Below are 26,862 nucleotides of genomic sequence, written 5' to 3'. Positions count from 1 at the left end.
CACATGACTTTCTCAAACGCTCCTGACCTCGTGACAGTTCTTACAGTCATGTAAGACACAGTCTTGTACAAAACACACCTGGCTGTTATATTACTAAAACTATTTCTACAATGGTTTTCTTATATGATTAATAAAACACACAAGCAATGGCAACATTTCTTCCACATTTCAAGTAAAAACATTGTCATTTAGAGCATTTATTTGCAGAAAACTGGTCAAAATAACGAAAAAGTGCCATGTTTTCAGACAATGCAAAGAAAGCAAGTTCATATTAATTTATAAACAACTCAATACTAATGTTTTAACTTAGGAAGAGTTCTGAAATCAATATTTGGTGGAAAACCCCTGATTCTCCATCCACACAGCCAAGCTGCTTGAATTTTTTGGCACTGCTACAGGGTTAGTTCACCCAAAAATGAAAATTCTGTCATTTATTACTCACCCTCATGTTGTTCTACACCCGTAAGACCTTCGTTCATCTTCAGAACACAAATTAAGATATTTTTGATAAAATCCAGTGGCTCAGTGAGTGAGGCCTCCATTGACAGCAAGTTAAATTACAATTTCAGATGCCCAGAGAGGTACTAAAGACATATTTAAAACAGTTCATGTGACTACAGTGGTTCAACCTTAATGTTATGAAGCGATGAGAATATTTTTTGTGTGCCAAAAAAACTAAATAACGACTTTATTCAGCAATATCTAATGATGGGCGATTTCAAAACACTGCTTCATGAAGCTTCGAAGCTTTACAAATCTTTTGTTTTCAATCAGTGGTTCAAAGCGCCAAAGTCACGTGAACCATTAAAATTTCGAAACGTATCAAAACACTTATGATCTAACGAAACCCCGTTTACTGAAATCACGTGACTTTGGCAGTTTGATACACGCTCCGAACCACTGATTCGAAACAAAAGATTCGTAAAGCTTCATGAAGCAGTGTTTTGAAATCGCCCATCACTAGATATTGTTGAATAAAGTCACTATTTTGTTGTTGTTGTTTTTTTGGCACACAAAATGTATTCTCGTCACTTCATAACATTAAGGTTGAACCACTGTAGTCACATGAACTGTTTTAAATATGTTTTTTGTAACTTTCTGGGCATCCGAAAGTGTTAATTATCTTGCTGTCAATGGAGGCCTCACTGAGCCATCGGATTTTATCAAAAATATAATTTGTGTTGGTGTGGAACGACATGAGGGTGAGTAATTAATGAAAGAATTTTCATTTTTGGGTGAACTAACCCTTTAATTTGTTTGTAAGGAATAACATTATATATTCTACAATAATACATTATATATATTATATAATACAGTTTCCATATCTGTGTCCCAATTCAGAGGCTCTCACACTCTATACATTTTCAGATCAATTAATGTATAAATAAATAAAAACATAATTTAGTACCAAATTATGTGTATGCTACTCTTTTTTTATTCATTATTTTTTGGCATTGTCAAAATTTTGAAAAACATAATAATAGCCTATGCATTTTCTTTTTCAAAATTATTCTTGAGTTTGGAGTAAATGTCATCAGTTCCCACTATTAATTTGACTTATTTTTTATTGTACGGGTCCGCATGCAGTAAAAATAAATGAATAGATGTAAACGTAAATGTAACTGTAAACACTGTATCACTGCGCGACGCCCTAGGAGAATGCGTCCTCTAGCGGAAGGATACAGTATACCTTTTTATATTAACTTTCAAAATCATTTAAGATCAAACAGAAACGGAGAATACATTTATTTTTTTCCTTATTTTTTTTTCAAGGGATGCAGTATAATTAATAAAATAATTAATAAAATCACGGTACAATATAAATTTTATCTTCAGTGCTATTTGAATATGTTGTAACCGTCGTGCCTAACAACTTCAGCCATGATGATTATTCACAAGGGAATTTTTTGTCGCTAGTCAAGTTTTGCCGCGTCGTTTGCGTCATGGTTGAAATGTGGCCAGTCGGGTATAAGAACAAGTGCAAATCAGTACATGGTTCTATATATGTTATATTAATTCAATTAGTGGGCGGATCTCTTCGCAGACTTCCCTGCTTCTGCTGTAGGTTTCGACTGTAGCGCAGGAGCAGCTGTGCGTGAGTTTCACATCGAGCCGAACTGAGATTAGTGCTGAATGACTGACTGACTGACTGACAGCGAGACTGAAAATCTGCTTCAGTCACAGCAGAAGATGAGCGTCAGTTCAACACGGAGCAGCGGGGAAGAACTCGACGAGCTGGAGTCAGTTAGGTAAGCTGAACCAACCCTCTGTTTCATGATCGACTTGGACTTTTCTAAACACCTATACACCACTCATGAAATAATAATAGTAATCAGTGATGTACATGATTGAGCTCAGTTATAACCATACACTCCTTTATTTTAACGTTAGCTCCCCTTAATGACGGTTGTTTGTATTTGTCTCAGATGTTATTGACCTAAATCTGTTACTGTGAAAGTAGTTTCTCATATTGTTTTTACAGTGTTATGCTCAAATATGAGAATAAAACATAAACAAGGAAGGGGAGGGCAAAAAACATAACGTTAAGTATATGAAGAGCAAACTCTTGTTAGTCGTTGTTTATTTGATTTGTACAACTGTTTTGCTGAGGTTAATAGCGGCGCCAGCGAAAGAATGAGGAAATACTTCTCTAATTTTAGTTCTTTAATGAATAAAAAGGAGTAGAAAAACCTGATTACTCATTTACTGTTTGTTATAGCCTATAATTTAACCTATTTTTATGAGATTTTTTTTTTGTTGTTGTTAAAGACAACATAGCAATTTACACTATTTTGTTCAGTGTAAATTAGTCATTAATCAAAGGCTTTTCCAAATACCACAAAACCCAATGTCAGTTTTATATTTAACCCCAAAATAAGCCTATTTAAGGACCATTAAGTTATTTATTAATTGATTAATTGCTTTGTGACATTATTTTTATGACCAGTAAGCACATTCACCCCAATTATGATTACAGTAATCCGTGTGGATGTTTTACATTTAACTGTTATTTTCATTAATGATGCACATAGTCATGAAAATCATCTCGTCCATCAATATTTATATATCCAAAGTTTTTATCCAAACGTTTCATAACAAATAGAAAATGTAAATAGTTGACCATTTAAATAGTAGCTTAATTGTTTATTTATTTTCCATCACAGTAAGATTTACTCTGCAACTTTATGCTGAGGACATTAGAGAGACAATTCAATAACAGCACCAACACATGTGGAGCAATAACGAATATGTCACTACATTATGTAATTGAGCTGCACAATACAGTTTGGACTTGACTGTATCCAGGTCACTGTTCTGTAATATCAGTCTACTAACAGAGATTAGGTGCTGTGTATGACTTTCTCAAAATACATAACAATTCTAAATGAATTTCCACTTCTATTGACATCTCAGTTTTTCTATTGCTGCAGTAATGAAGTAACATATTATCCATGAATCAGCCCTGTGGATTAATGTACAATACACATATCCATTGTGTTGTATAATCCAGATGCCCATTTCCAAGAATGTTGCCTGGTGGTAACCGTGTGCAATCTTTAAAGGGATACTTCACCCAAAAATTAATTTTCTGTCATTAATTACTCCCCTCATATCATTCCAAACCCGTAAGACCTTCATTCATCTTCAGAACACAAATTAAGATATTTTTGATAAAATCCGAGAGGTTTTTTTATCCTCCATTGAAAGCAACAAAATGACCGGAAGGTCCAGAAAAGTAGTAAAGACGTAGTTGAAATAGTGAACGTGACTACAGTGGTTCAACCTTAATGTTATGAAGCGACGAGAACACTTTTTGTGCGCCAAAACAAAACAAAAATAACGACTTGATTCAACAAATTCATCTCTCCCCCTGTCATTCTCCTACGCTGTTTACGTTGCAGCGCTTCCAGGTCGTACGTCAGAACGCCAGCTCAGTATTGGCTGAAGCTGTTCACGTGAGCATCACGACACATGCGTGAGGTTGAACCATTGTAGTCACGTTGACTATTTTAATGATGTTTTTACTACTTTTCTGGACCTTGAATGCGGTCATTTTGTTGCTTTCTGTGGAGGATAAAAAAAACCCTCTCGATTTTATCAAATATATCTTAATTTGTGTTCCGAAGGTCTTATGGGTTTGGAACGACATGAGGGTGAGTAATTAATGACAGAAATTTCATTTTTTGGGTGAACTATCCCTTTAATAAATTTGTATGTCTTTACAGTGGATGTTGTCAGTTGATAGCAGACATCACCATACAACATGGCTTTGTGTTTAAGTGCCCCAATTTGTTTCTCTCTCTCTGTAGCTGGTATCATTATGATTTGTCCCGGCACGCAGCTGAAGCTCTTCTCCTTTCGAATGGGGTGGATGGGAATTTTTTACTCCGAAACAGCAACAAGGGTTCTGACTGCTTTGCTTTGTCTGTCCGGTAAGAAATATCCACTTTGGACACAAGTTCACAAGTACTTGCAGTCACCTCATCTGAATCACTTTGATATAAAAGTGCACAGACATACTGCAAATTATGAAAGTTGGATATTTTATTGTGTGCACTGACTGCACTCCATTCAATCTAAAGAGAAATCTACCTGCAAAGCGACCTAAAATCCTTACTTCTTTCAAGTGCTTAAAACTTTTTATAGTACTGTAGCTTTATATGTTTCTCCAGGCATTTAGTGTGTCTGTTTATTCCATAATTGTAAACTGATATTTCCTATACTGGCAAACTAAAGCAAAAGATATATACAGTAAAAACAGTTATATTGTGAAATTAATACAATTTTAAAAAGCTGTTTTCTATTTTAATACAAGGCTGTAACTGTGTCTTGGACATCGGGACACCAAAGTTTTGTTTTGTTTTGTTTTGTTTTTTTTGTTTTTTGGTTGGGGGGGGATTCCTTTTCCTTTAAAGGATTAAAAGGAATTTAAGGGAATAATGAAAAAGAAATAAGAACAGTAAGATAAGATCTGTAATTGTAGTTAGTCTATTTAAACAGTTTGCAAATAATATTTTATTTTAAAATATGCACACATTCACTGTTATTCGTATATCTAATATGTCGAAAATGCTAAACGTTTCTAGTCTCGTCACATTTGTGACAATACCAGTCATAAGGGTCAATTTTCTAAAACTGAGGATGAAAGCTGCATAAATAAGCTTTCCGTTGATGTATTGTTTGTTAGGATAGGACAAAATTTGAAAATCTGGAATCTGAGGGTGCAAAAAAATCAAAATATTATGAAAATAGCTTTTAAAGTTGTCCAAATGAAGTCCTTAGCAATGCATACCCACTGAAAAAAATTTTTTTTTTATATATATATATTTACAGTAGGAAATGTACAAAATATCTTCATGGAACATGATCTTTACTTAATATCCTAATGATTTTTGACATAAAAGAAAAATCGATAATTTTGACCCATACAATGTATTGTTGGCTATTGCTACAAATATACCCATGTGACTTATGACTGGTTTTGTGGTCCAGGGTCACATTTAGTCATGATTGATTTACATGAATCATGTAAATGATAGCATAGTTTTAATTCAAAATGGCAAAATTTCATAAAGTTAAGTAGTTTGCATCACTGGATATTACTGTCGGTCATTATACATTTCTATCGTAAAACAGTTGTCAAATATTAAATGTTTAGCTACTTTCATCTCACCACACACTTTCACTGTTGAAGCGTCGTGCTCGAATAAGGACTCGTCTTCCGAGAACAGTAAGCCCCGCCTTCTTTGATTTGATTGGATATCTCAAATCAAAGAAGGGGGGGTGTGGTGGCCCTTTTTTAATATATTTTTAAATGTAATTTATTCCTGTGATGCAAAGCTGAATTTTCAGCATCATTTGTCATGGTATGAGGAGTCTAAAGATGAAGATGAGTCAAAAGTTCCAATCTAAAGGTATTTAATAAAAGAATAAACTCAGATAATCCAACTCAGTGTAACAGCGTGTCTACACACAAACAATAGCCGACAATGAACAGAGGAAACCAAGGAACAAATGATCAAATGAAATTCCATGGCAGCTGATCAGAGCGGGAAACTTAAACAAAGGAATCAGGTGACCGATGATAAACAAACTCAAAGTCCATGAAAATGAAACTAACCAGTGACTAAATATACATTGTTATTCCAGTCTTCAGTGTCACATGACCCTTCAGAAATCATTCTAATATGCTGATTTGCTTAAAGGGTTAGTTCACCTAAAAATGAAATTTCTGTCATTAATTAATACTTTTATTGGATGCATTAAACTCATCAAAATTGACAGTGAAGAATTTTAAAAAGTCAAATGATGAACCAATATGTTTTTTTTTGCTAGTGCCTTTATTTTTCCATTTCTCTTATTTTCCGTGGGTATTCAGTTTACTTGTAGTTTTTCGGTTCCCTTTTCTGTTTTCAAAGTGTCAGATGTTACCCACTGTTATCTTGTGTCTTGTAAAATAAAGGTTCTTACTTTCACTGGAAAATATATATAGAAGAACCTATTCAGGCAGCACCCTGCTCACATCACTGCATAAATTGACTCTTCGTTTATAGTGTGTGACTTTCTAGAAATAATATTCTGCCTATTTCAGTGCGACTGAAGGTTGCTTTTATACGTTATAAACAAGTTAAAATGAAGTAATACTGAGAATTCAGTCACAGTTTGGCAGTATTTTCTCATTCTCTTTTCCATCTCAACATTTCTTCAGAGCAAAGGATTCGGTGAAACACTTTCATGTCCGGCGGCAGTTTGGCAGATATGCCTTTGGCTTCAATGAATTCCCTTGCCTTCAGGATTTCTGCAGTCACCTTGCCAATCAGCCTCTGCTAGGCAGCGAGACAGGTTAGCTGCGTGCCTTTATTTTACAGTTCACAAACTTTTCAGCACTTCTGCAGCACAGTCACACTATTTCCTGTTTCACTCTTGTAACCAAGGAAACCTGATAGTGCTACGGTTCCCATACCCACGGCAGGTGGAAGAACCATCTATTTATGAGACGGTGTGTGTGCATACGGCCATGCAGACAGGCCGGCATGAAAATGACCTGGTGCCTAATGCTCCAGCGGTAAGTCAAAATGACATTATATTGCATTTAAAGTGCCGCTATTATGCTTTTGTGGATAATACCTTTCGTGTAGTGTGTTAGTGCATTACAATATTGTGTTACTTCCTAAAAAAGTAACTAATTGCATTACTTTTTATGGAAAGTAATGCGTTACATTACTTTTGCGTTTTGCTTTTTCGCACCTGGGCTGGGCTTGCTTGTTTGTTTATTGATAACAACAAAAAAGTTGTGTTTTTGGCTAATGTTTAGGCCCTTTCACACCAAAAGTGAAATGAATAAGCAAGGCTAAAGGGAATGCAAATTTACTCCTGTACAGTAGAGGGCGCAGCTCAAACTCAAGCTCACATTTAGTCTAGTGCTACAATAACCATTATGTTCAGACACAACGCCTCTGTATATACTCACAATTTCTCTCAACATGGGGACAGGAGAGCTGTCAGTCAATACGTAGGAAAACAAAGTAACTTACGTTACTTATTTGAAAAAGTAACTTAGATATTTTGTTGTAAATGTAAAAGTAATGTGTTACTTGAAAAAGTAATCTGATTACATAACTCAAGTTACTTGTAATGCGTTACCCCCAACACTGGTGTGTATCATATGCGCGTAAAAAGTAATTTCTGCGTATAAATAGCACGCCAAATACAAACATAAATTCGTGCTATGGATACACAGTACTTGGAGATCGGGTTGGTTATTTAGCTGTTTGTGAATGTAAAAGTTCTGCAAAGTTTCAAAGATTAAAGTGCACGATAAATGCAGTTACTGTCTCCCAAAAGAATAAACCAATTCTGAACTGTGTGAAACGAATAGTCGGTAATTCCAGCTTTACTTCCTGCTTGAACCTACGCAGATTTGTTACAAATTTGCATAATGCTTACTTTGACCTGCCCTCAAACACTGTAGTTGTAGCTGAGGCCTGGAAGAGATTGGTTTGTGTTGTCGACATGTCGAAAAGACGCTTTTTTCTGCACTGTGAAAGCAAATCCACTATGCATGCACTTCCAAATAATGAGGACTCAGGCTCAAATTGATACTGTAAAAACCGACGCCATCGTTACTGTTCGTATCACTGTGTTTACAAGTGAAATTCAGATATGGTAATGAGCGTTTCGTTTCCAACACGTGCTGTAAGTGGTAAACCAATCACAACAGACTGGGCAATTGGACCGAACAGAGCAGAGTAGGCTCTCAGAAGGGCGGGGTTTAGAGAGAACGAATTCTTTAACGAACTGTTTCAGACACTGACAAAAGAGTATACAATGTATATAATGAGAAAATGTAAGTGTTTTTTGACCTTGGATACATGTAAACCTATTGTAGGAGACCTCCAAAACAAAATTAGGATCCTTTAAAATAGCATAATAGGGGCACTTTAAAAGAGTAATATAGCTTGGAAAGAGTTATACATTCATCAGTAAAATGGCTGTCTGCACTCTCTAATTGGGTTAAAAAATCAATACATGCATGCAGTGAGTGGCATTTATCTGTGTGTTAGTAGTATTGTCTGTGCTTTTGAATCATTGAAAGTCTTTTCATGTTGTTAACAGCTTGGCACAAAAGAGGGTTATCTGGTTAAACAAGGAGCAATTATCAAGGTATGGTTACACAAATTTAAAATTCAAATCAATGTTTGCAGTAAATGCCAGTTACAAACTAATAAGGTAAATTGTGACTGGGTTAAACTGGTTCTAGAGCAAACCTAGACCTAGTTCTGTTGTGATGGGAATCCTCTTTATTTATTTTCTGGGCAGAACTGGAAACAGAGATGGTTCACACTGAATAGAAATGAACTTAAATATTTCAAGGATAAAATGGTAGGTCCATGTATTTTGTACAATAAGATTTAGAATTAGATTAAAGTTGATTATTTGTCTCACAGAAAACTGTCCCCTCAGTTTGTAGAGCCGATACGAACCCTGGATCTGACGGAGTGCTCCGCTGTCCAGTTTGACTACAGTCAGGAGAGGGTCAACTGCTTCTGGTGAGAGATTTATGATATGTCCACACTATCTGATTTCTTTTCTTCCCTTTTTGAGTGTCACATTCAGAAAATAGGCATCCCTTTTGTTTGGTAGCGAATATATAAGTTTATACCTTTTTTAATGGTGATGTATTCTGAAAAAATGTAAGTATATAGAATCCAAAACTCTTTCAGATGTGTATAAAAGGGATATGTACATCTCTTTGAATTTTATTGAAGTTTGAATTTACTTCCTTAAATTTAATTAAGGAATTAGAGTTCTACATCCTCTATGCTGCATTCATTCAAATTCCGGATTTGTAATATAAAAGTTTCTCAGTTCAATTCTGAATGGTGCACAACCATGAGTTTATGTGATGAGGACGGATACAATTAATGAATGATCTTTACACAGTTATTGAATCATCTGCATCATCACTGAACTGAGCTGAATAATGACATTATCAGACAGAATTTGAATCTCTTATTCAATAAAGTTTGCTTCACAAGTCTGTTAGTTTCCTGTTTATTATAGCACTATAAAAATAAAGGTAACTAAATATGACATAAAAAAATAGTGTTACTTTACCATAAAACCATAAAGGCTTCCTGGGAAATGAATGTTTTTCTGAAGAAAAATAAGACTTTTTCAAATGTGCTAGACTAGTCTTGTTTTTACATCTGAAACTTCTGCAATTGGCCAACCGTAAAATTACTGGCTATTTTTGACAACTGAAAATGAGCTAGTGTATCTGCAGCATTACACAGTTCCTGTGCTCATTAAATCCACATAAGAGAGAATCTGAATGACAAAATTCACACTGTCTGTGTACAGACTAAGAGATAATATGAGGTAATTACAATTTCATTTCAAAATCCTAAAATTGTGCGTTCAATATCTATTGCATATCTGATATTTTCCTACATGTACTGTAAGTGAAGTTCGGTAATGAGGAAGTGCAAGTCAGAAACTCCTATTCACAGACTTCCTCCTGCCCACATATTTTCCAACGTATGCTCAATTTCAGCCTTTTACTTCACTATGCAACTCTTTATTGATATTCTTCTACTTTTTAATTTTTCTCTGTCTCTTTCATATAGTCTGGTGTTCCCTGAGAGGACGTTTTATTTGTGTGCAAAATCCGGTGCTGAGGCAGACGAATGGATTAAGATACTACGATGGAAACTGGTAAGCAGAACCTAAAAATTTAACCATGCAAGAACAGTCATTATGAATAATCAATGTGCGTAATGGGTCAACAGTATAAATAGAGTCACTTATGTCTTTGTTCCAGTGCAAATGAATTCATCTGACCCACTGCACCAGTCTAATCGTAAATGTATTTGTTGCCCTTATCTCTAATAATGACTACCCTGCATTTCCAGTCACAGATAAAGAAAGGACGATGATGTTCAACACGGAGAGAAGTAACACTGGAGCAATGTGAGCTGTGTGCAGTTTTATGGTAGTAATTACACAGGATTCATTAACTTCATCTGATGCATTTGGCATCATGGTTGTACATTTCATTGCACATAAGATATAATCTGGGCAATGAATCACACATGCAAAATTTTCCATTTAAGACAAGTGACGTCCCAAGGCACCATGCTGTCATGCTTTAAAAAGAGTCTGGAGGCGGAGCATCACCAATGTTGGGATTATAATAACAGTAATTGACAATATTGTGTTCTGTGTGGAATTTCAGATTTTCTTATTCTTCTCCAAGCCAAGCTATACTTGCAGCATGTGCCTTTACTTTAAACTGTGTGTACGCTCCAAAACATATGTACAATACCCCCTTATATATATGTCTGTGACTGTGAAGAAGTAAACATATAAAATATTATGAATTTTAAGCATTGAAAGACCTTTGGATGTAATATACTTTTTTTTCCCCAGAATCGAGCACTGCAGTGATTATATATTTTGTAGGCTAACCTAGAAGTTGGCATCACCCTTGTTCCCTCTACAAAAACCCAATAGGATTTTCCATTGACATTTGGATTATTGCAGAAAACAAGATCTGTGACCAACAAAATGATGAGAATTTAAGATTCTTGCACATTTTGTACATCATGATAATAATGTAAAGATAAAAGTAGGCTATAAAATAGCTACTTCAACATCACTATTTAAAAAAAAAGAAAAAATCCCTCAAAGTTTGAGTTAGAATAGTTTGCAAGTACATGATTTTAACCCTCTGGTATTGTTCATTTGGGAGTCACACTTGTGTTGTCCGCAGTCAAAAGTGGCCAAAACCTGAAACGTAACTTTTTTATAAATCAATGTAATATATTTTTGTTCAATAATATTTTTTCTTTTTTATTTTGTACTTTGAGAGAATGTCATGGTACCAATTAATATTTATGCAATAATTATGATCAATTTTTTTCCGATTGAAAATAATACAAATTTATTATCTTTTTTTTTTTTTATTATTCAATTAAAGCATGTTAAAATAGACACAATGCCTTTTAAAATCCAATTTTTGAAGGCAGATTAGTGCCATCTTGTGGGAGTAAAAAAAACATCTGTAATGCCATGGTGTAACCACTAGATTCCTATATAGCTCTCTATATAAAAGGCTTATAAATTCTCTAGTTGTTTTTACACATAAATACACAAAGTTTTTATTAAGTTGTAGATTTGGATATATATTTAGGCATTCTCAAATTGTCAAGGTTTAGATTTTTTAGTGTTAAATATTGATTTGAAGTGTCAGTTTTTGCATTAATTTTACAAGTCAAAACTGAACACAGAGGACATTTTGTTACACATAACATCAAAATTCAACAAAAATGTAATAAAAATAAACAGGAATGCATTTTCAGAGTTATATCAACCTGATTTCAACCACTTATTTCAGTCTTCTGGCTCAAATTTGCCATATTGTTACAGCCACACCAGATCATTTGTATAATAGTGTGTGTGTGTTTTAGTGGGTCTCTATGTTTTAAAGTGTAACCTCTTCCTTGCTGTCCATTTTTTTTTACTGCATTGTGGCTGAATTACTGATTTTATTTCACACATTTGCAAAAACCTGCTTTGTGTTACAGTCACACTAGTTCATGTATGTGTGTCTGTGGGGGGGTTAGAATGTGTTTGTTTTGCTTGATATTTGTCACCCCTTTGTTACTGTGCACTTTTTTTCTGCATTGTGGCTGATTGTAGATTGTACACACAAAAAATTATCTGTATTTTTGCGTATTTCACATTTATTTCCTATGGCGGTCATTTTTGACTATGAACACAAGTGAATTTTTTTTTTTTTATGACCATTTAGCTTTTTCGAATCAAGTCACATAGCGACTTCCATAAAAGTCACGGAGTTTCTTACCATAAAATTTCCAAACATTTTTTTTTCCGGTCTAAAATGACCGAACAACACCAGAGGGTTAAATGCAACGAGGCTATGAAAGTGCACTAGTGAGTAGTTGATTTTTCCTGTTCAGTGTGATGACGTTTAATGTCAGGCCAGGCCTGACTAAGACCGTTTGTGGTCGAAACATTGCAATTTATTAAACAGAAATAGCAGTGTGCCAGTTCTTTTGAATTTCAGCTTAGTTTTCTTTTGATCGAGCACCTGCTGAAGTGATGTTTGGATGTGCTACTTTGAAGTCATGATGTTTAATGTCCTCATCAATCTATAGTCCCAGTGAACCATTTGTTAGCAACTGTTTTTTTTTTTTTTTCAAGACTAGCAAAAGCTTTAAAAAAAAAAAACACAAGGGGGTTTTACTGATGTATTTTATGTCATTGTATAAGACATTGTCATTGTATAAAAATATCTTACACTTGTGTTAACCACAGACCTCTGGCTTTAGGTCTACAAAAATACATAATCCCTGCAGCATGCTATAGAAAACCAAAATGAAAGGTATAAAATTCGAATTTCTCTAAATAGCAATGCTACTTCTAATGTGATGTGTGAACTGACAATGAACCCGTAACCAGTACCCGTTTTTCTACTGTAAAAATGTAACATGTCAATGAATAAAATTTATTTTTGTAAACCAAAGCTTTAGACAAATTTATTAATTACGAGGAGACAAAGAGGAGCAGGTTACATTCATAAAAGACATACAGCATCAAGACCAGCCAACATTATATATATGTACATGTGTGTGTGTGTGTGTGAGCTAGAACATCAAAACATCAGACTGGATCGGCGATCGTGACTCTCTTATCCAAATGTCTGATTCCTGAAGGTGCTGAGTTGAATAGCAACTAAGCTACTTCCACCACCTGCCTTAGTTCTTCGATCAGAGGGACTAGCTCCTTCTCAAGGCTGAAGATCAAACCTACATATGAAAGAAAAAATAATTAGGGAAATTAATCATTCAACTGTTATTGGCATGAGCATACAATCAAAGAGGCTCTGTGGCTTTTGTCCTTGTGGAGAGACTCACCTGTGTTGGCATTACTACTTGCGATGAAACTTATCACTAAGGGTAATCGGTTGAACTGTACAATCTGTGAAGGAAATACATAAACGCATATATTAAAACAAGAAATGCTTAAAGGACACATTTCACATTTCCAAGGTTCTCATAAGTGGAAGTAGTCATAGTTGAGTAAACGTCTTACAAGAGATGACAGCAAATATAATTTGTACTCCCATTTGCGCCAATAGCAAAAGAAAAACATGATAGTGTTTCCACGACTTTACAAAAAAGGGAAAAATATAGAGATTGATCACAGCAGTCAGAAGAAAGAATGATGTCAAATTTGTTGCCTTGTATTAAAAACACCCTCGCAGCAGTGTTAATTCATTTTATAATTTACTGCCAAGGTAATATAACACAAAGTATAGCGTTATAAATGTATATTAAAGACCCCTGTGGTGAAAATCAAGTTTTTAATGTTGTTTATGTGGTGTTTTTAATATGCTTTAAGACTAACCATGTGCAAATTCATAAGTCAACACCATTGCTGAGTATTTTCTGTTTAAAACTGCAGTGATTTAAAGACAGTTTCAAAAACGTGGTTTGAAATCGCTGGTGTTTATGACATCACAAACTACCTTGTAACCAATCACGTCAATGTGTGGGCGGGCTTTAGCATATCATTAACCATTACAGCTCTGAAGCATGGGAGACTCAAGAGAATATATCCCGGTACATTTTTCTGTTGATATGAAAAATCGGGTAGATTTAGCAATATAGCGGGTGTATGATGTCTATTATGATGAACTATACCAAAGACTATAGAATAACACAAGACGTGTCACTCGTATTGTTTTGAATGGGAGAAAGTGTAAAGCGCAATATGGCGCAATAAGTCCCGCCTTCAAAAAAGAGCCAATCGACGACAGGTAAAGTCATCGCGTCACTGCAGCGGCCGTTAGAAGCACCGGTTTCTATAGAAACAGTCAGACGCGCGCCTCCGAAACGAGGCACAAGAGAAGCGTATTTAGGTCTGCGCATGTGCATTAGCTTGATCCAGCCTAAAAAAATAGTTTTTTTGTCATGATTCGAGCGTTTGGAAAAAAAAAAATTATGAGACAGTTGTTGTCAGATTTCATTGGTGATTTCAAATATGAAATTTAATCGAAAGCTTGGCAAACACTTTTTTAGAATTTGATGTTTCCCCATTCAAAGAGATAGGAGCTGCACTTGCATGCCGGAGAGGCGTTTCAAAGATGGCCGCCGAGTGAAATTATTTGTCTTAAAGGGACTTTAGGCGTTTCTCAATGTCAAGGATACTTCCTTGGCAGGACTGGTCCTTCCAAGTCACTTCCTTCAGAGGCTAGGCGAGGCTCCTCTTTAGCATTCGGAGAACATGTAAATGGAACAGACTAGCAAGTGCACGTCATTGCGTCATTACGTCAGTGAAAAGGCAACCAAGCTAACAATTGTTAAATGACGGTCCGGTTCAGTTAGCCATCAATAACGTAATTTGTATTTGTATAATTTATAATATCAATACGGTAGTAATTTGTACTGGCATTTAAACGTTATACTTTATTTATCTGACATATTTACTACAGTTATAACAAATGTTTGGTAACGTAAATATACTTACATTTGAAAGCATATTGCCCGCTAACGTCCGACATTTTTTTTTTTTTTTTTTTTGAACAAGATCGCAAAGCTGCGCGCATAGGATTGTGGGTGATTTGAGAGCGCGAAGGCTACACATATGCATCCTGTCCTGTATATGGGATATTTTTCGAACGAAGGACTCAGTCCTTGTTTGAAATTCCGAGGATCCTCGACATTGGAACAGTCCTTCGACGGATGTCGATGACGTAGCATCCTCGAAATTCTGGCTTCCGAGGATCCTTCCTTGACATTGAGAAACGCCTTTTGACTATACGCTTTTCTCCAGCGACGTTACGCGTTGTTGAAAACGTTTCTAAGGATACTGATTTTTAGAAGACAGCTGTCTGACTGAGATGGTGAACGGGAACATGGTTTGTGTAACATTAGAAACACATTATTAACAGCTGTTTGATAATGTAGTCAAGCAAAAGGCTAATCATATTAATGTGACATTGTAAAAAGTGATACCATTGTGCAGAATTTACCTCAGTAAGTTGACCGAGTGGATTTCTGAGCTCGCGCGAGTGAGTGGAGGCGGGGCTAATTAGCATATTCATAGATCCGCGTATATTAAATGAAGCAAGGGTGTAGAGTTACATTCAGGCTATTGTAAGGCATGATGCATTTTTTTCACAGGAAAAAAATGTATAAATATGTCACTTCGGCGATTAAAGGTGAGTTTTAAGGGATAAAATGATTGACTACAGGGGGACTTTTATATTTTATTTTTTTTTTAAAAATTAAAATATGAAAAAGGTTTCTAGCGATGTTGATAACTGTGGAAACGCGTCATTGCAGTTTGTGAAAAGGGTCCATAATTAGCAAGTCACATGTGTGTGTTTGAGTTTTAATATAAATAAAGTACCTGGTATGTGTTATAGTAACAAATGATGCTCTTATTTTTGGACAAGCCGAGCTTGCTGCCCTGGTCAGTTGCCAAAGCAAAGGTGGACAGGAACGCCGGCCGCAGTGCATAGTCAGGGGCATTGTCATTGGCAACTACAGGTAAAAACAAGCAAAATCTCAGACGGAGCTTCAGCAGATACACAAACACACATGAAACTCAGAGCTGAGGCTGTTACCTTTGATTACAGGGACTCCATCTCTATCTGTCACCACTATTGCATGGAGTCCTTCAACACTGATGATGACAGAGACAACATTACAGCTCAGAATGCATTATGAAGTATAAAACTTGTCTAAAATACAAGATAAATCCGTTTACCTTGGCAGTTGTTTATACAAATAACTCCTCAGATTCTGTAACAATTAAATCAAACGCATTATGACATTTCCAAGAGAAGATATTTCAGCAAATTCATTACAAATATACTCACATCTGCCATATTCATTAGATTGACTATGTAGCTCCCCTGCTGCACCCTGTAACAAAAAGAGTACAGAACGACGTGGAAAATACACGAAATGTTACGAAATTCTGACATTATCTTATGGGCATTTTATTGACAGTTTCTAATTAGACATTAACATTTCTAATATAGTCATTGTTATAAATGGAGGAAACATGTATTAAAAGCATAATACGCAAAATGTAATAGTATTACCTTCAATTTAAGCCAGTTTTATAAAAAAGTTCCTTCTTGTTTATGTGCGATCATCACATGACAGAAAACACAAGGTTTTCCGTGTACGTAATATCCGTTATAACGTCACGTTCAAGGAGAGTGCGTGCACACAACGCCATCTAGTGGTGGCTGTTGGAGCTGCTGTTTAAATTAATGAGGGCATTTGATGTTAGTAGAGTGTTTATCTTCAGCCCTTTATATATATATAAATGGATTATTTTAAGTTAAAGTATATAGTCTTTTTAATTTAAAATTTTGGTAACACTTTACTTAAAGCCTTATAAAGGTATTCACAATGTACGTTATTATCTTTTCATAAATAATTGTAATCAAAGTTAAAATGCATTAATATTCACAGATTCCTTGTTACATAAATGTTTTATATATTTTAATAAATAAGTGTAACCAAAGTTAAAATGCATTATAATATTCACAGATTCCTTGTTACATGTGAAATTGCGTTATATAACAACTCTCTAAAGCTATATTATAACGTAGCCTATTATAACTGTAGTTAGAATTATTCATGAGACCATACAGTGCATTATAAGGTGCATTACAAGGCATAATTAATGCATTCAAAATACTTTTATAATGCATTAAGGCAGTAAAGTGTGGCCAAAGTTTTCTTTCCATTCAGTCCACATTTAATATACAGCCAAACTGTGTTTATTTGTGTCTTTATTAGCACATTATTGTGTAAAAGCACTTTGAAATACTGTGATATATATAAATTATCTTGCCTTTAGATATCATTTGGCCTTGGATTTTATTTCGAAATGCCATAAAATTTGCCGAAAAAATTGTAAAATGCCAAAAAAATGTATTATTGTAATAAAATGTAAATAATACAATAACAATAATAAAATATATTATTGTAAATGTATTATTTTATATTAAAACTGTAACATTTATTGGCATTGTTGGCTCCATATTTCCATTAGACAAAAAGTGCTTTATTGCAAAAAAGGTTGTTTAGATAAACAAAATGTTCTTCACACTAAGAAAAAATGGGGGTTGTATATGTGTTGTATGTCACTTTCTGATCATCATATTTCACACACACACACACACACACACACACACACACACACACACATATATATATATGTTTGTTTGTTTTTTTAAAATCTGTTATAACACTGATACTTTGCAAATTGTATTTAGTAATAGGCCAAGCTCCACTTCATCTTAAACAAGCTGTTTAATCCAAAGGTGATCTAATAACATTCTTGAAATAACAATAATACTGATAGATACTGCAGATGTGTTTTACTTGTCTGCAAAAACTATTTTTAACACTGGTCAGCTAAATGTTTAAACTATTGAATTATGCTTATCAGTATATTACTGCCCTTTTGTTGTTTTTAATGGTGAAATATGCTAATGACTTGTACTCCACATTCCAATAAAGCTTTTCTATTGCATAGAATGAGAAGCTTTCATGTGCGGATTAGCACTGAAACAACGGTTTCTTCAGTCCTCACAAACCAAGCAGAAAACATAATTAGAGAACATAATCCAGGCCGATGCTTTTCCAGCCCTTCATTCCCTCAGTCACCCCGTAACCTTCTACAGCCCCTAAACGCACACACAGTTTTATGATCTCTTTCTAGGACGGGGGAGTCTGGACTTCAGATTTTTTTCAAGCTGCATGATTTTGTTTGAACAGATGTGAATGTTAGACAGAACTGAAGCCTGAGTGGTGTATATACAGTTTATATAATCATGTGTGACGAAGAGATGACAGCTGGATTTCTGAACGCTTCTGCTGAGAATGTATATGATGAAAAGAGCGCTTTCTCACAGACAGAACACAATATTGTGGCTGCATACCTCATCACAGCAGGTAACGAGCAGAGATTGTGTTTTTGTATTTGATGTTAGCTATAAATGAACTGAAACTTTTAAATAACATTTAATATTTATCAAGTTAATATTATAATAATTATCAAGTTTTTGAATTGCCATATCTTCTCATTAAGTAAGAGTTTAGTAAGCCAAATGCCAAGAATTGCCTTAACTTTGGGGCCTACCCAGCAAACAGGGAACATTCTCAGAACGTTGTCAGATGGTTTGGCAAGGTTCTTTCAAAAATGATACTTATACTTCAATCAGTTATCTGGTCTTTAATAATGTTAGCCTATCAAAAAACGTTACTTAGGGACACTGATCGTGAAACGTTTATTAAACGTTTTAGTTGGACGTTTTTCTGATGTTATGGCAAGGTTCTCTCAAAGTTATTGAACAATCTTTCTTCCAGTAACGAAAAAGGAACATTAATTGGTTCAAAGTTATGTGATCTTTAATAATGTTCTCAAAATGTTAACACAAAAATGTTATTTATTGTTCATGGAATGTTTTTCTAAAACATTTTAGTTGGACGTTCGTCTAATGTTTTTTAGACGAACGTCGTTCGTTAAATGTTAGGCCCCGTTTACACTAGTGCGTTTTTGTTTTAAAACAGCGTTTTAAAATGAAAGTGATTCTCGTCTTTCCACAGCGTTTCAGAAACGATCCATCTACACTACACGGCCGAAAACGCATGTCACATGACTGTTCATGCACACTGGGCATGCGCGTACAAGTGTAAACAGTTGCGTCTTGCGCATGTAGGCAGCTGCAGAATTTAAAAAATGCAGAGTTTAACTGCATAATGGCTGCTAAAAATTACAACAAAGACAGCAAAGATTGCAGTTCGGTCAAAGACTATAGAATAACACAAGACGCGTCACTCGTACTGTTTTGAATGGGAGAAAGTGCAACGCGCAATATGGCGGAATAAGTCCCGCCTTCAAAAATAAGACCCAATCGCCGATTGGTAAAGTCATCGTGTCACTGTAGAGGCCGTTAGAAGCTCAGTCAGAGGCGCGCCTCCGAAATTATACCAAAGTCCCTTTAAGACAAGTCATTTCACTCGGCGGCCATCTTTGAAACGCCTCTCGGGCATCCGCGTGCAGCTCCTATCTCTTTGAATGGGGAAACATCAAATTCTCCAACGCTGTTTGCCAAGCTTTCGATTAAATTTCATATTTGAAATCACCAATGAAATCTTACAACAACTGTCTCATAAATTTTGTTTCTTAACGCTCGAATCATGACAAAAAACGGTATTTTTCAAGCTGGATCAAGCTAATGCGCATGCGCAGTCCTAAATGCGCATCTCTTGTGCCTCATTTCGGAGGCGCGCGTCTGACTCTATCTATAGGAACCGGAGCTTCTAACGGCCGCTGCAGTGACGCGATGACTTTACCGATAGGCGATTGGCTCTTATTTAGAAGGCAGGACTTATTCCGCCATATTGCGCGTTGCACTTTCTCCCATTAAAAACAATACGAGTGACGCATCTTATGTTATTCTATAGTCTTTGATGACACACTAGAGATTCGCATTTAGGACTGTGCATGTGCATTAGCTTGATCCAGCCTGAAAAAATATAATTTTTTTGTCATGTTTCCAGCGTTTAGAAACAAAATTTATGACACAGCTGTTGTCAGATTTCATTGGTGATTACAAATATGAAATTTAATCGAAAGCTTGGCAAACAGCTTTAGAGAATTTTATGTTTCCCCATTCGAAGAGATAGGAGCTGCACTTGAATGCCTGAGAGGCGTTTCAAAGATGGCCGTCGAGTGAAATGACTTGTCTTAAAGGGACTTTGGTTCAGTCTCTCTTCGAAAGTCTCCGTTTTCGAGGTTCGAAAGTGCCGGCGTAGTGTAATCGACAGGCGTAACCGTAGCAAAACGTATGCGTTTTAAAGCGAAAACGCACAAGTGTAAACGGGGCCTAGACATTCGTTAAACATTAGCTACTGCTTGTTTCAGAACATCAGAGAACATTAAAAAGTAACGTTCCCATAATGTTTTCAAAATTAAAAAATGGAATGTTCCCTTAACTTTCGTAAAACCAAGAATAAAATATTTTTAAAATCTGAACATTTTTCAGGGAACATTCAGAAATAACGTTTTCATAACTTAATGGGAATGTTAGCAAAACGTTCTTAGAATGCTATTTTTGCTAGCTGGGTAGGCTTAATAGATTTAGCACAATGTTTTTAAGGATTTCTTGAAACTGACATTTACAGATTCAGCCAGGCGTGTGAGGTAACCAGCAGGGGTGTGTGTAAAATGGGAAACTGAAAACGGGAAATGTTTTGAAAGGACATGAAATATGTGTGAGACAACATCTGCAGATGTCTTAACCTCCTTTCTCTCTCTCGTGGCAGGAGTGGTCAGTCTGTCTAGTAACATTGTGGTGCTGCTGATGTTTGTCAAGTTCAGAGAGTTACGCACTGGCACAAATGCTATCATCATTAATCTGGCTTTCACTGACATTGGCGTAGCCGGTATTGGTTACCCCATGTCAGCAGCCTCAGACCTGCACGGGAGCTGGAAATTTGGATACATGGGCTGCCAGGTGTGCACCTCCTACTCCATTTTTAGACAAAACAACGCATCAGCAAACACAAAGTCATTTTGATTGAATGAATAAGCAAAATTGTGAATATAGTAACAGCTAAGGGTACGTTTACACGACAACGATGTACTAAAAACAGAAAAGATTTTCTTTTGTACAGATGACAACGTTGTCAAAAAGATACAGTTAAAGGGTTAGTACACCCAAAATGAAAATTCTGTCATTAATTACTCACCCTCATGTCGTTCTACACCCGTAAGACCTTCGTTCATCTTCGGAACACAAATTAATATATTTATCATTAAAGGAACACTCCACTTTTTTTGAAAATAGGCTCATTTTCCAACTCCCCTAGAGTTAAACAGTTGAGTTTTACCGTTTTCGAATCCATTCAGCCGATCTCCAGGTCTGGCGGTACCACTTTTAGCATAGCTTATCATAGTTCATTGAATCTGATTAGACCGTTAGCATCTCGCTCAAAAATTACCAAAGAGTTTCAATATTTTTCCTATTTAAAACTTGACTCTTCTGTAGTTAAATCGTGTACTAAGACCGACAGAAAATGAAAAGTTGCGATTTTCTAGGCTGATATGGCTAGGAACTATACTCTCATTCCGGCGTAATAATCAAGGAACTTTGCTGCCGTACCATGGGTGCAGCAGGCACAATGATATTACGCAGCGCCTGTGACCCCCTGCTTGCACAGGGAGCGTGCCTTGCAACCATGGAGACATTTGTGAGAGACGCTGCGCAATACCATTGCGCCTGCAACAGCCATGGTACGGCAGCAAAGTTCCTTGATTATTACGCCAGAATGAGAGTATAGTCCCTAACCATATCAGCCTAGAAAATCACAAGTTTTCATTTTCCGTCGGTCTTAGTACACAATGTAACTACAGAAGAGTCAAGTTTTAAATAGGAAAAATATCTAAACTCTTTGGTCATTTTTTAACGAGATGCTAACGGTCTAATCAGATTCAATGAACTATGCTAAGCTATGCTAAAAGTGGTACTGCCAGACCCTGAGATCGGCTGAATGGATTCGAAAACGGTAAAACTCAACTGTTTAACTCTAGGGGAGTTGGAAAATGAGCCTATTTTCAAAAAAAGTGGAGTGTTCCTTTAAATCCGATGGCTCAGTGAGGCCTCCATTGACAGCAAGATAATTAACACTTTCAATGCCCAGAAAGCTACTAAAGACGTATTTAAAACAGTTCATGTGACTACAGTGGTTCAACCTTAATGTTATGAAGTGACGAGAATACTTTTTGTGCACCAAAAAAACCCCAAAATAACGACTTTATTCAACAATATCTAGTGAACCATTGAAATTTCGAAACGTTTCGAAACACTTATGATGTAACGAAGCATCGTTTACTGAAATCATATGACTTTGGCAGTTTGATACATGCTCCGAACCACTGATTCGAAACAAAACATTCGTAAAGCTTCATTAAAAAACAATGTTTTGAAATCGCCCATCACTAGATATTGTTGAATAAAGTCGTTATTTTGTTTTTTCTTGGCACACAAAAAGTATTCTCGTCGCTTCATAACATTAAGGTTGAACCACTGTAGTCACATGAACTGATGTAAATGTGTCTTTAGTACCTTTGAAAGTATAAATTAACTTGCTGTCAATGGAGGCCTCACTGAGCCATCAGGTTTTAGCTGAACGAATGTCATACAGGTGTGGAACGACATGAGGGTGAGTAATTAATGACAGAATTTTAATTTTTGGGTGAACTAACCCTTTAAAACGGATCCGCGAAAATGACTAAAAACACTGTATTATTATGCCAGGCCAGTAGTTGGCGATGTCACTTTGTAAATAAAGATACGCACCTGCCTACATACTAAACTTGCATAATAATAAAAAAAAAGAAATAAAAAAAAAGATACGCGCCAGCGCACATACGCATTTTTTAGGGGCCGTTCATGTCATGTCTAAAACCCGAAGATGATTGGTTTGTTCTTGTCTACGGTGTGCTTGCGGCATTCTGAAAAGTTGAGAATTTTTCATCTAGCTGCGCCTGGAAAACGTGAGTGCGTTGCATTCAAATGCGCGACGCTTCTATTTTGAGCACACTTGAGTGCGCGAAAGACGTGATATTTGAACGGCCCCTATTACAGAGCACTCTCGCCAAAAGCGCACGCCTTTAAGCCCTGGGTATATTTCGGTTTATGCAGGTTTTCTTCGACTACCTTGTGAATTGATGCCCCAGGACACGTTTGCCACCTTGTGGACAAACTAATTACTGCAACAAAAAAATTAACACACAGTTACAAAATTCAGACGGTGCGCATACAGTATGTGCATACTCTTCTGATGACGAAATTTGCGTCACGCGCACTGTACGCTGATCCTTGTGTATGCGTTTTCAGCCCCCCAAAATGCCATTGTCGTGTAAATGAACGGCCAAAACGCATAAAAAAATCAGCTTTTAGTTGAAAACGGTGTCGTGTAAACAACCCCTAAGTAGCATTGTTTGAGGTCAATCATAAGTTAAGTGTCCAAAAAATAAAAAAAATAAAAAAAATTTTTTTAAAGCATAGTATAAAGCACATATGTTCTTAGTAGTTTTGTAACCTTGATTAATTCTGCTTGAACATACGTTCTTACACGTAAACAACATTACTTGCTGCCTCTGTTACAGATCTATGCTGCCCTGAATATATTCTTCGGAATGGCCAGTATTGGGCTGCTCACTGTGGTTGCCATTGACCGATACCTTACCATATGTCGACCTGACGTAGGTATGAATCTGTCCATACAGCTGAACCACTAAGGACTGTCAAGTGGAAAGTCAACATCCGTTGTGCCAAATGCTGTAGGAAATCTATTCATGTTTGTTTGTTACAGGACAGAAGCTGTCAACATTGTCATACACACTTCTAATTGTGGCCGCTTGGCTGAATGCTGTGTTTTGGTCAGCCATGCCCATCATTGGTTGGGCAGGATATGCCCCTGACCCCACAGGAGCCACCTGCACCATCAACTGGAGAAACAATGATGCGTGAGTGAAGACACCAGTCTTTTATCAGTTTTATCACTCTGTAAAGCTTTTTCCTTCAGATTGTGAATCTTAAAAGTGGAGAGGGGATTACAAGCGGAACTAATCCTGTTTGATTTTAGATCTTTTGTGTCCTACACAATGACTGTGATCACTGTCAACTTCATCATTCCACTGTCAGTCATGTTCTACTGCTACTACAACGTCTCGGTTACTGTGAAGAGGTTCAAAGTTAGTAACTGCCTAGACAGCATCGACATGGATTGGTCTGATCAGATGGATGTCACTAAGGCAAGCAAGTTTTATTCAATTTTTTTAATTTTTCCATAAAACCCCATTCACATGAGGGTGAATGTAACAATATTTTATTTAAAATAAGTTTTATTTCATTTTATTTACATTTCTAATTTATTTATTTTGATTTTGGGGAGAAATATCATGCGGAAAAATACTTTACAGCACTGTTCTTATCATTAAACTATTAAAAATCTGTTTAATTAATTGAAATAAAGCTAAAATAAAATAAAATATAAATAATAGATGAACATTTTTAACTTAAAAAACTTAAATGAAAATTAGAAATATTGCCTTGGTAACTTAATGAAACAAAATAAGTTTCAGTAGCCTACTAAAATTACTAAAGCTAAAAGTGAAATAAATATAAATTAAAGCTAAATAGAAATATTTTATGAAAACATAACAAAATTACTAAACTTGAACTGAAATTAAAATGAAAACACGAGACACGAGACAGTTTTCAACTAAAAACTGAAAACTTTTTATGCGTTTTGGCCGTTTATTTATACGACAACAGCATTTTGGGGGCCTAAAAAAAGGCAAACTTTTGAAAATTGGTAATAAAGTGCAAATTTTTTAAAATGATACCGTTATCATCTCTGTGTAAACTTACGGAGCCCTGGACATGAAAGAAAAAAATAGTAGGCTAAATCGTGCGCACGGTTTATTAATTCATTCCCTTGATTTACTAAAACGTGCGCACGGTTTACTATTTCGTTCCCTCGATTTATAGATCATGCGCATGATTTATAAATCGAGGTAACGAAATAGTAAATCGTGTGCACGTTTTAGTAAATTGTGCGCACAATTTAGTAAATCGAGGGAACGAATTAGTAAGTCGTGCGCACGATTTAGTAAATCGAGGGAACGAATTAGTAAATTGTGTGCACGATTAAATTTTTTTTCTTGCATGTCATGTGCGGGGCTCCGTATAAACTATAAAAACATGAATTTGTGAAAACAGTGAAGTCATGCGCATTACATGCGAATTATGTGTTCAGTGTATAGGCGCATAGTTTTTTTTACAAAGTGACATCGCCATCTACTGACCTGGCATGAATAATACAGCGTTTTAAGTTGTTTTCGCAGACCTGTGTGAACAATGCAGCGTTGTCATCTATACAAAGAAAAAAAATCATTTTTTTTTTACATCGTTGTTGTGTAAACGTACCCTAAAAATAAATTCTAAGGGTATGTTTACACGACAACGATGTACTAAAAACAGAAAAGTTTTTTTTTTTGCGTACAGACAACAAAGTTGTCAAAACAATCCCCGTTTACACGGATCTGTGTAATGACTAAAAATGCTGTATTATGCTGCCAGGCCAGTAGTTGGCAATGTCACTTTGTAAAGAAAAACTACACATGTGCATGGCTTCACCGCTTTCACAAATTCGCGTTCTTGTAGTTTACACAACTGCATTGTTTTCAAAAACTTGCACTTTGTAACCTGTTTTCAAAAGTTTGCATTTTCAGGCACCCAAAATGCCGTTGTCGTGTAAATGAACGTCCAAAACGTATACAAAGTTTTCAGTTTGAACAGAAACTGTCTTGTGTAAACAATGTTTTCATTTTAATTTCAGTTCAAGTTTAGTAATCTTGTTTTTATAAAATATTTCTATTTAGCTTTAATTTATATTTCATTTTTAGTTTTAGTAATTTTAGTATTTAAACTTATTTCGTTAAGTTTCCAAGGCAACATTTCTAATTTTCATGTGTACACAGCCCCTGAATCAAAATATAAGTACAATAGACTTACAGTTTATAAATAATGCTAAAATAACTGCTTGGCTGGTTTTGTGTGCTCTCTGGTTTCGTTTAACTTGAATCCTCAATTGTTTTTATAGATGTCCATTATAATGATAGTGATGTTCCTGGCTGCCTGGTCTCCATATTCGATTGTGTGTTTGTGGGCATCGTTTGGTGACCCCAAAAAGATTCCAGCACCAATGGCCATAATTGCCCCACTCTTCGCCAAGTCCTCCACCTTTTACAATCCTTGCATCTATGTCATCGCCAACAAAAAGTAAGGCCTCCTTGTCCCATCTTTCTTGTCACTTTCTTTCCTTTTCTTTCCTTACTAATAAGTTGTATTTGTTAACTGCAGGTTCAGGAGAGCCATCACTGGAATGTTACGATGTCAAACACGACAGCGAATGAATATAAGCAACCAGCTTCCAATGACAGCGTCTTCTGTGCCACTCAACCCTTAAATCAAGAGCGAATCACATATTTAAACATTCATAAAACATCAGCGCTGGACGCTTTCTGTCTGCTCCACTGTTTTAACACCACTAGGGCATGATTACTTTATGGATGTAAAGTGTTCTTGAACAACTGGCATTGACTTCCTTTAACCTTGCTATTCAGTATCTAATCTGATGCTTGTTACGTTGTTATGTCTACTGCAAATCTTGTGAAATTGTTGTTCTTGATACTGTATGTACTCAAAATGTTTTAATTTGAATAAAA

The 26,862-nt window shown here is 35.8% G+C and overlaps 3 protein-coding genes across 3 annotated transcripts; 2 read left to right on the top strand and 1 right to left on the bottom strand.

Annotated features, from left to right (window-relative positions):
* The first annotated feature begins 2,000 nt into the window (after window positions 1–2,000).
* Window positions 2,001–13,051, top strand: dapp1 (dual adaptor of phosphotyrosine and 3-phosphoinositides). Its single transcript, XM_051917328.1, has 9 exons — window positions 2,001–2,249; window positions 4,311–4,433; window positions 6,710–6,843; window positions 6,936–7,066; window positions 8,617–8,664; window positions 8,821–8,883; window positions 8,965–9,050; window positions 10,131–10,218; window positions 10,416–13,051. Exons 1-9 carry the CDS (start codon window positions 2,191–2,193, stop codon window positions 10,437–10,439), a joined length of 756 nt encoding a protein of 251 aa, XP_051773288.1. The 5' UTR covers window positions 2,001–2,190; the 3' UTR covers window positions 10,440–13,051.
* Window positions 12,763–16,764, bottom strand: lamtor3 (late endosomal/lysosomal adaptor, MAPK and MTOR activator 3). The gene is made up of 7 exons (XM_051917329.1): window positions 16,643–16,764; window positions 16,415–16,460; window positions 16,303–16,337; window positions 16,160–16,218; window positions 15,943–16,076; window positions 13,443–13,506; window positions 12,763–13,334 (listed from the first exon to the last, which is right to left on the bottom strand). Exons 2-7 carry the CDS (start codon window positions 16,427–16,429, stop codon window positions 13,261–13,263), a joined length of 381 nt encoding a protein of 126 aa, XP_051773289.1. The 5' UTR covers window positions 16,430–16,460; window positions 16,643–16,764; the 3' UTR covers window positions 12,763–13,260.
* A 1,111-nt stretch (window positions 16,765–17,875) lies between these two features.
* On the top strand, window positions 17,876–26,851 carry rrh (retinal pigment epithelium-derived rhodopsin homolog). The gene is made up of 7 exons (XM_051918000.1): window positions 17,876–18,512; window positions 20,889–21,079; window positions 23,737–23,836; window positions 23,943–24,096; window positions 24,216–24,384; window positions 26,238–26,416; window positions 26,498–26,851. The coding sequence occupies exons 1-7, from the start codon at window positions 18,392–18,394 to the stop codon at window positions 26,601–26,603; spliced, it is 1,020 nt and encodes a 339-aa protein (XP_051773960.1). The 5' UTR covers window positions 17,876–18,391; the 3' UTR covers window positions 26,604–26,851.
* Window positions 26,852–26,862: the final 11 nt, after the last annotated feature.

The sequence above is a fragment of the Ctenopharyngodon idella genome, chromosome 13 (assembly GCF_019924925.1).
Source record: "Ctenopharyngodon idella isolate HZGC_01 chromosome 13, HZGC01, whole genome shotgun sequence".
Classification (NCBI taxonomy): domain Eukaryota; kingdom Metazoa; phylum Chordata; class Actinopteri; order Cypriniformes; family Xenocyprididae; genus Ctenopharyngodon; species Ctenopharyngodon idella.
The sequence above is the reverse complement of the archived record's forward strand: the minus strand, read 5'-3'. Positions and strand labels throughout refer to the sequence as shown.

Bases quoted from the DNA above. Each gene is read 5' to 3' on its own strand.
- rrh (XM_051918000.1), top strand. From the start codon at position 18,392: ATGTGTGACGAAGAGATGACAGCTGGATTTCTGAACGCTTCTGCTGAG. The intron at 24,097-24,215 runs GTGAGTGAAGAC...GTTTGATTTTAG, and splicing joins AACTGGAGAAACAATGATGC to ATCTTTTGTGTCCTACACAA. The intron at 24,385-26,237 runs GCAAGCAAGTTT...TTGTTTTTATAG, and splicing joins ATCAGATGGATGTCACTAAG to ATGTCCATTATAATGATAGT.
- lamtor3 (XM_051917329.1), bottom strand. The intron at 16,219-16,302 runs GTAAACGGATTT...TGTCATCATCAG, and splicing joins TTGTATAAACAACTGCCAAG to TGTTGAAGGACTCCATGCAA. The intron at 13,507-15,942 runs GTACTTTATTTA...TTTCCTTCACAG, and splicing joins GTTACTATAACACATACCAG to ATTGTACAGTTCAACCGATT.
- dapp1 (XM_051917328.1), top strand. From the start codon at position 2,191: ATGAGCGTCAGTTCAACACGGAGCAGCGGGGAAGAACTCGACGAGCTG. The intron at 2,250-4,310 runs GTAAGCTGAACC...CTCTCTCTGTAG, and splicing joins GACGAGCTGGAGTCAGTTAG to CTGGTATCATTATGATTTGT. The intron at 4,434-6,709 runs GTAAGAAATATC...ACATTTCTTCAG, and splicing joins TGCTTTGCTTTGTCTGTCCG to AGCAAAGGATTCGGTGAAAC.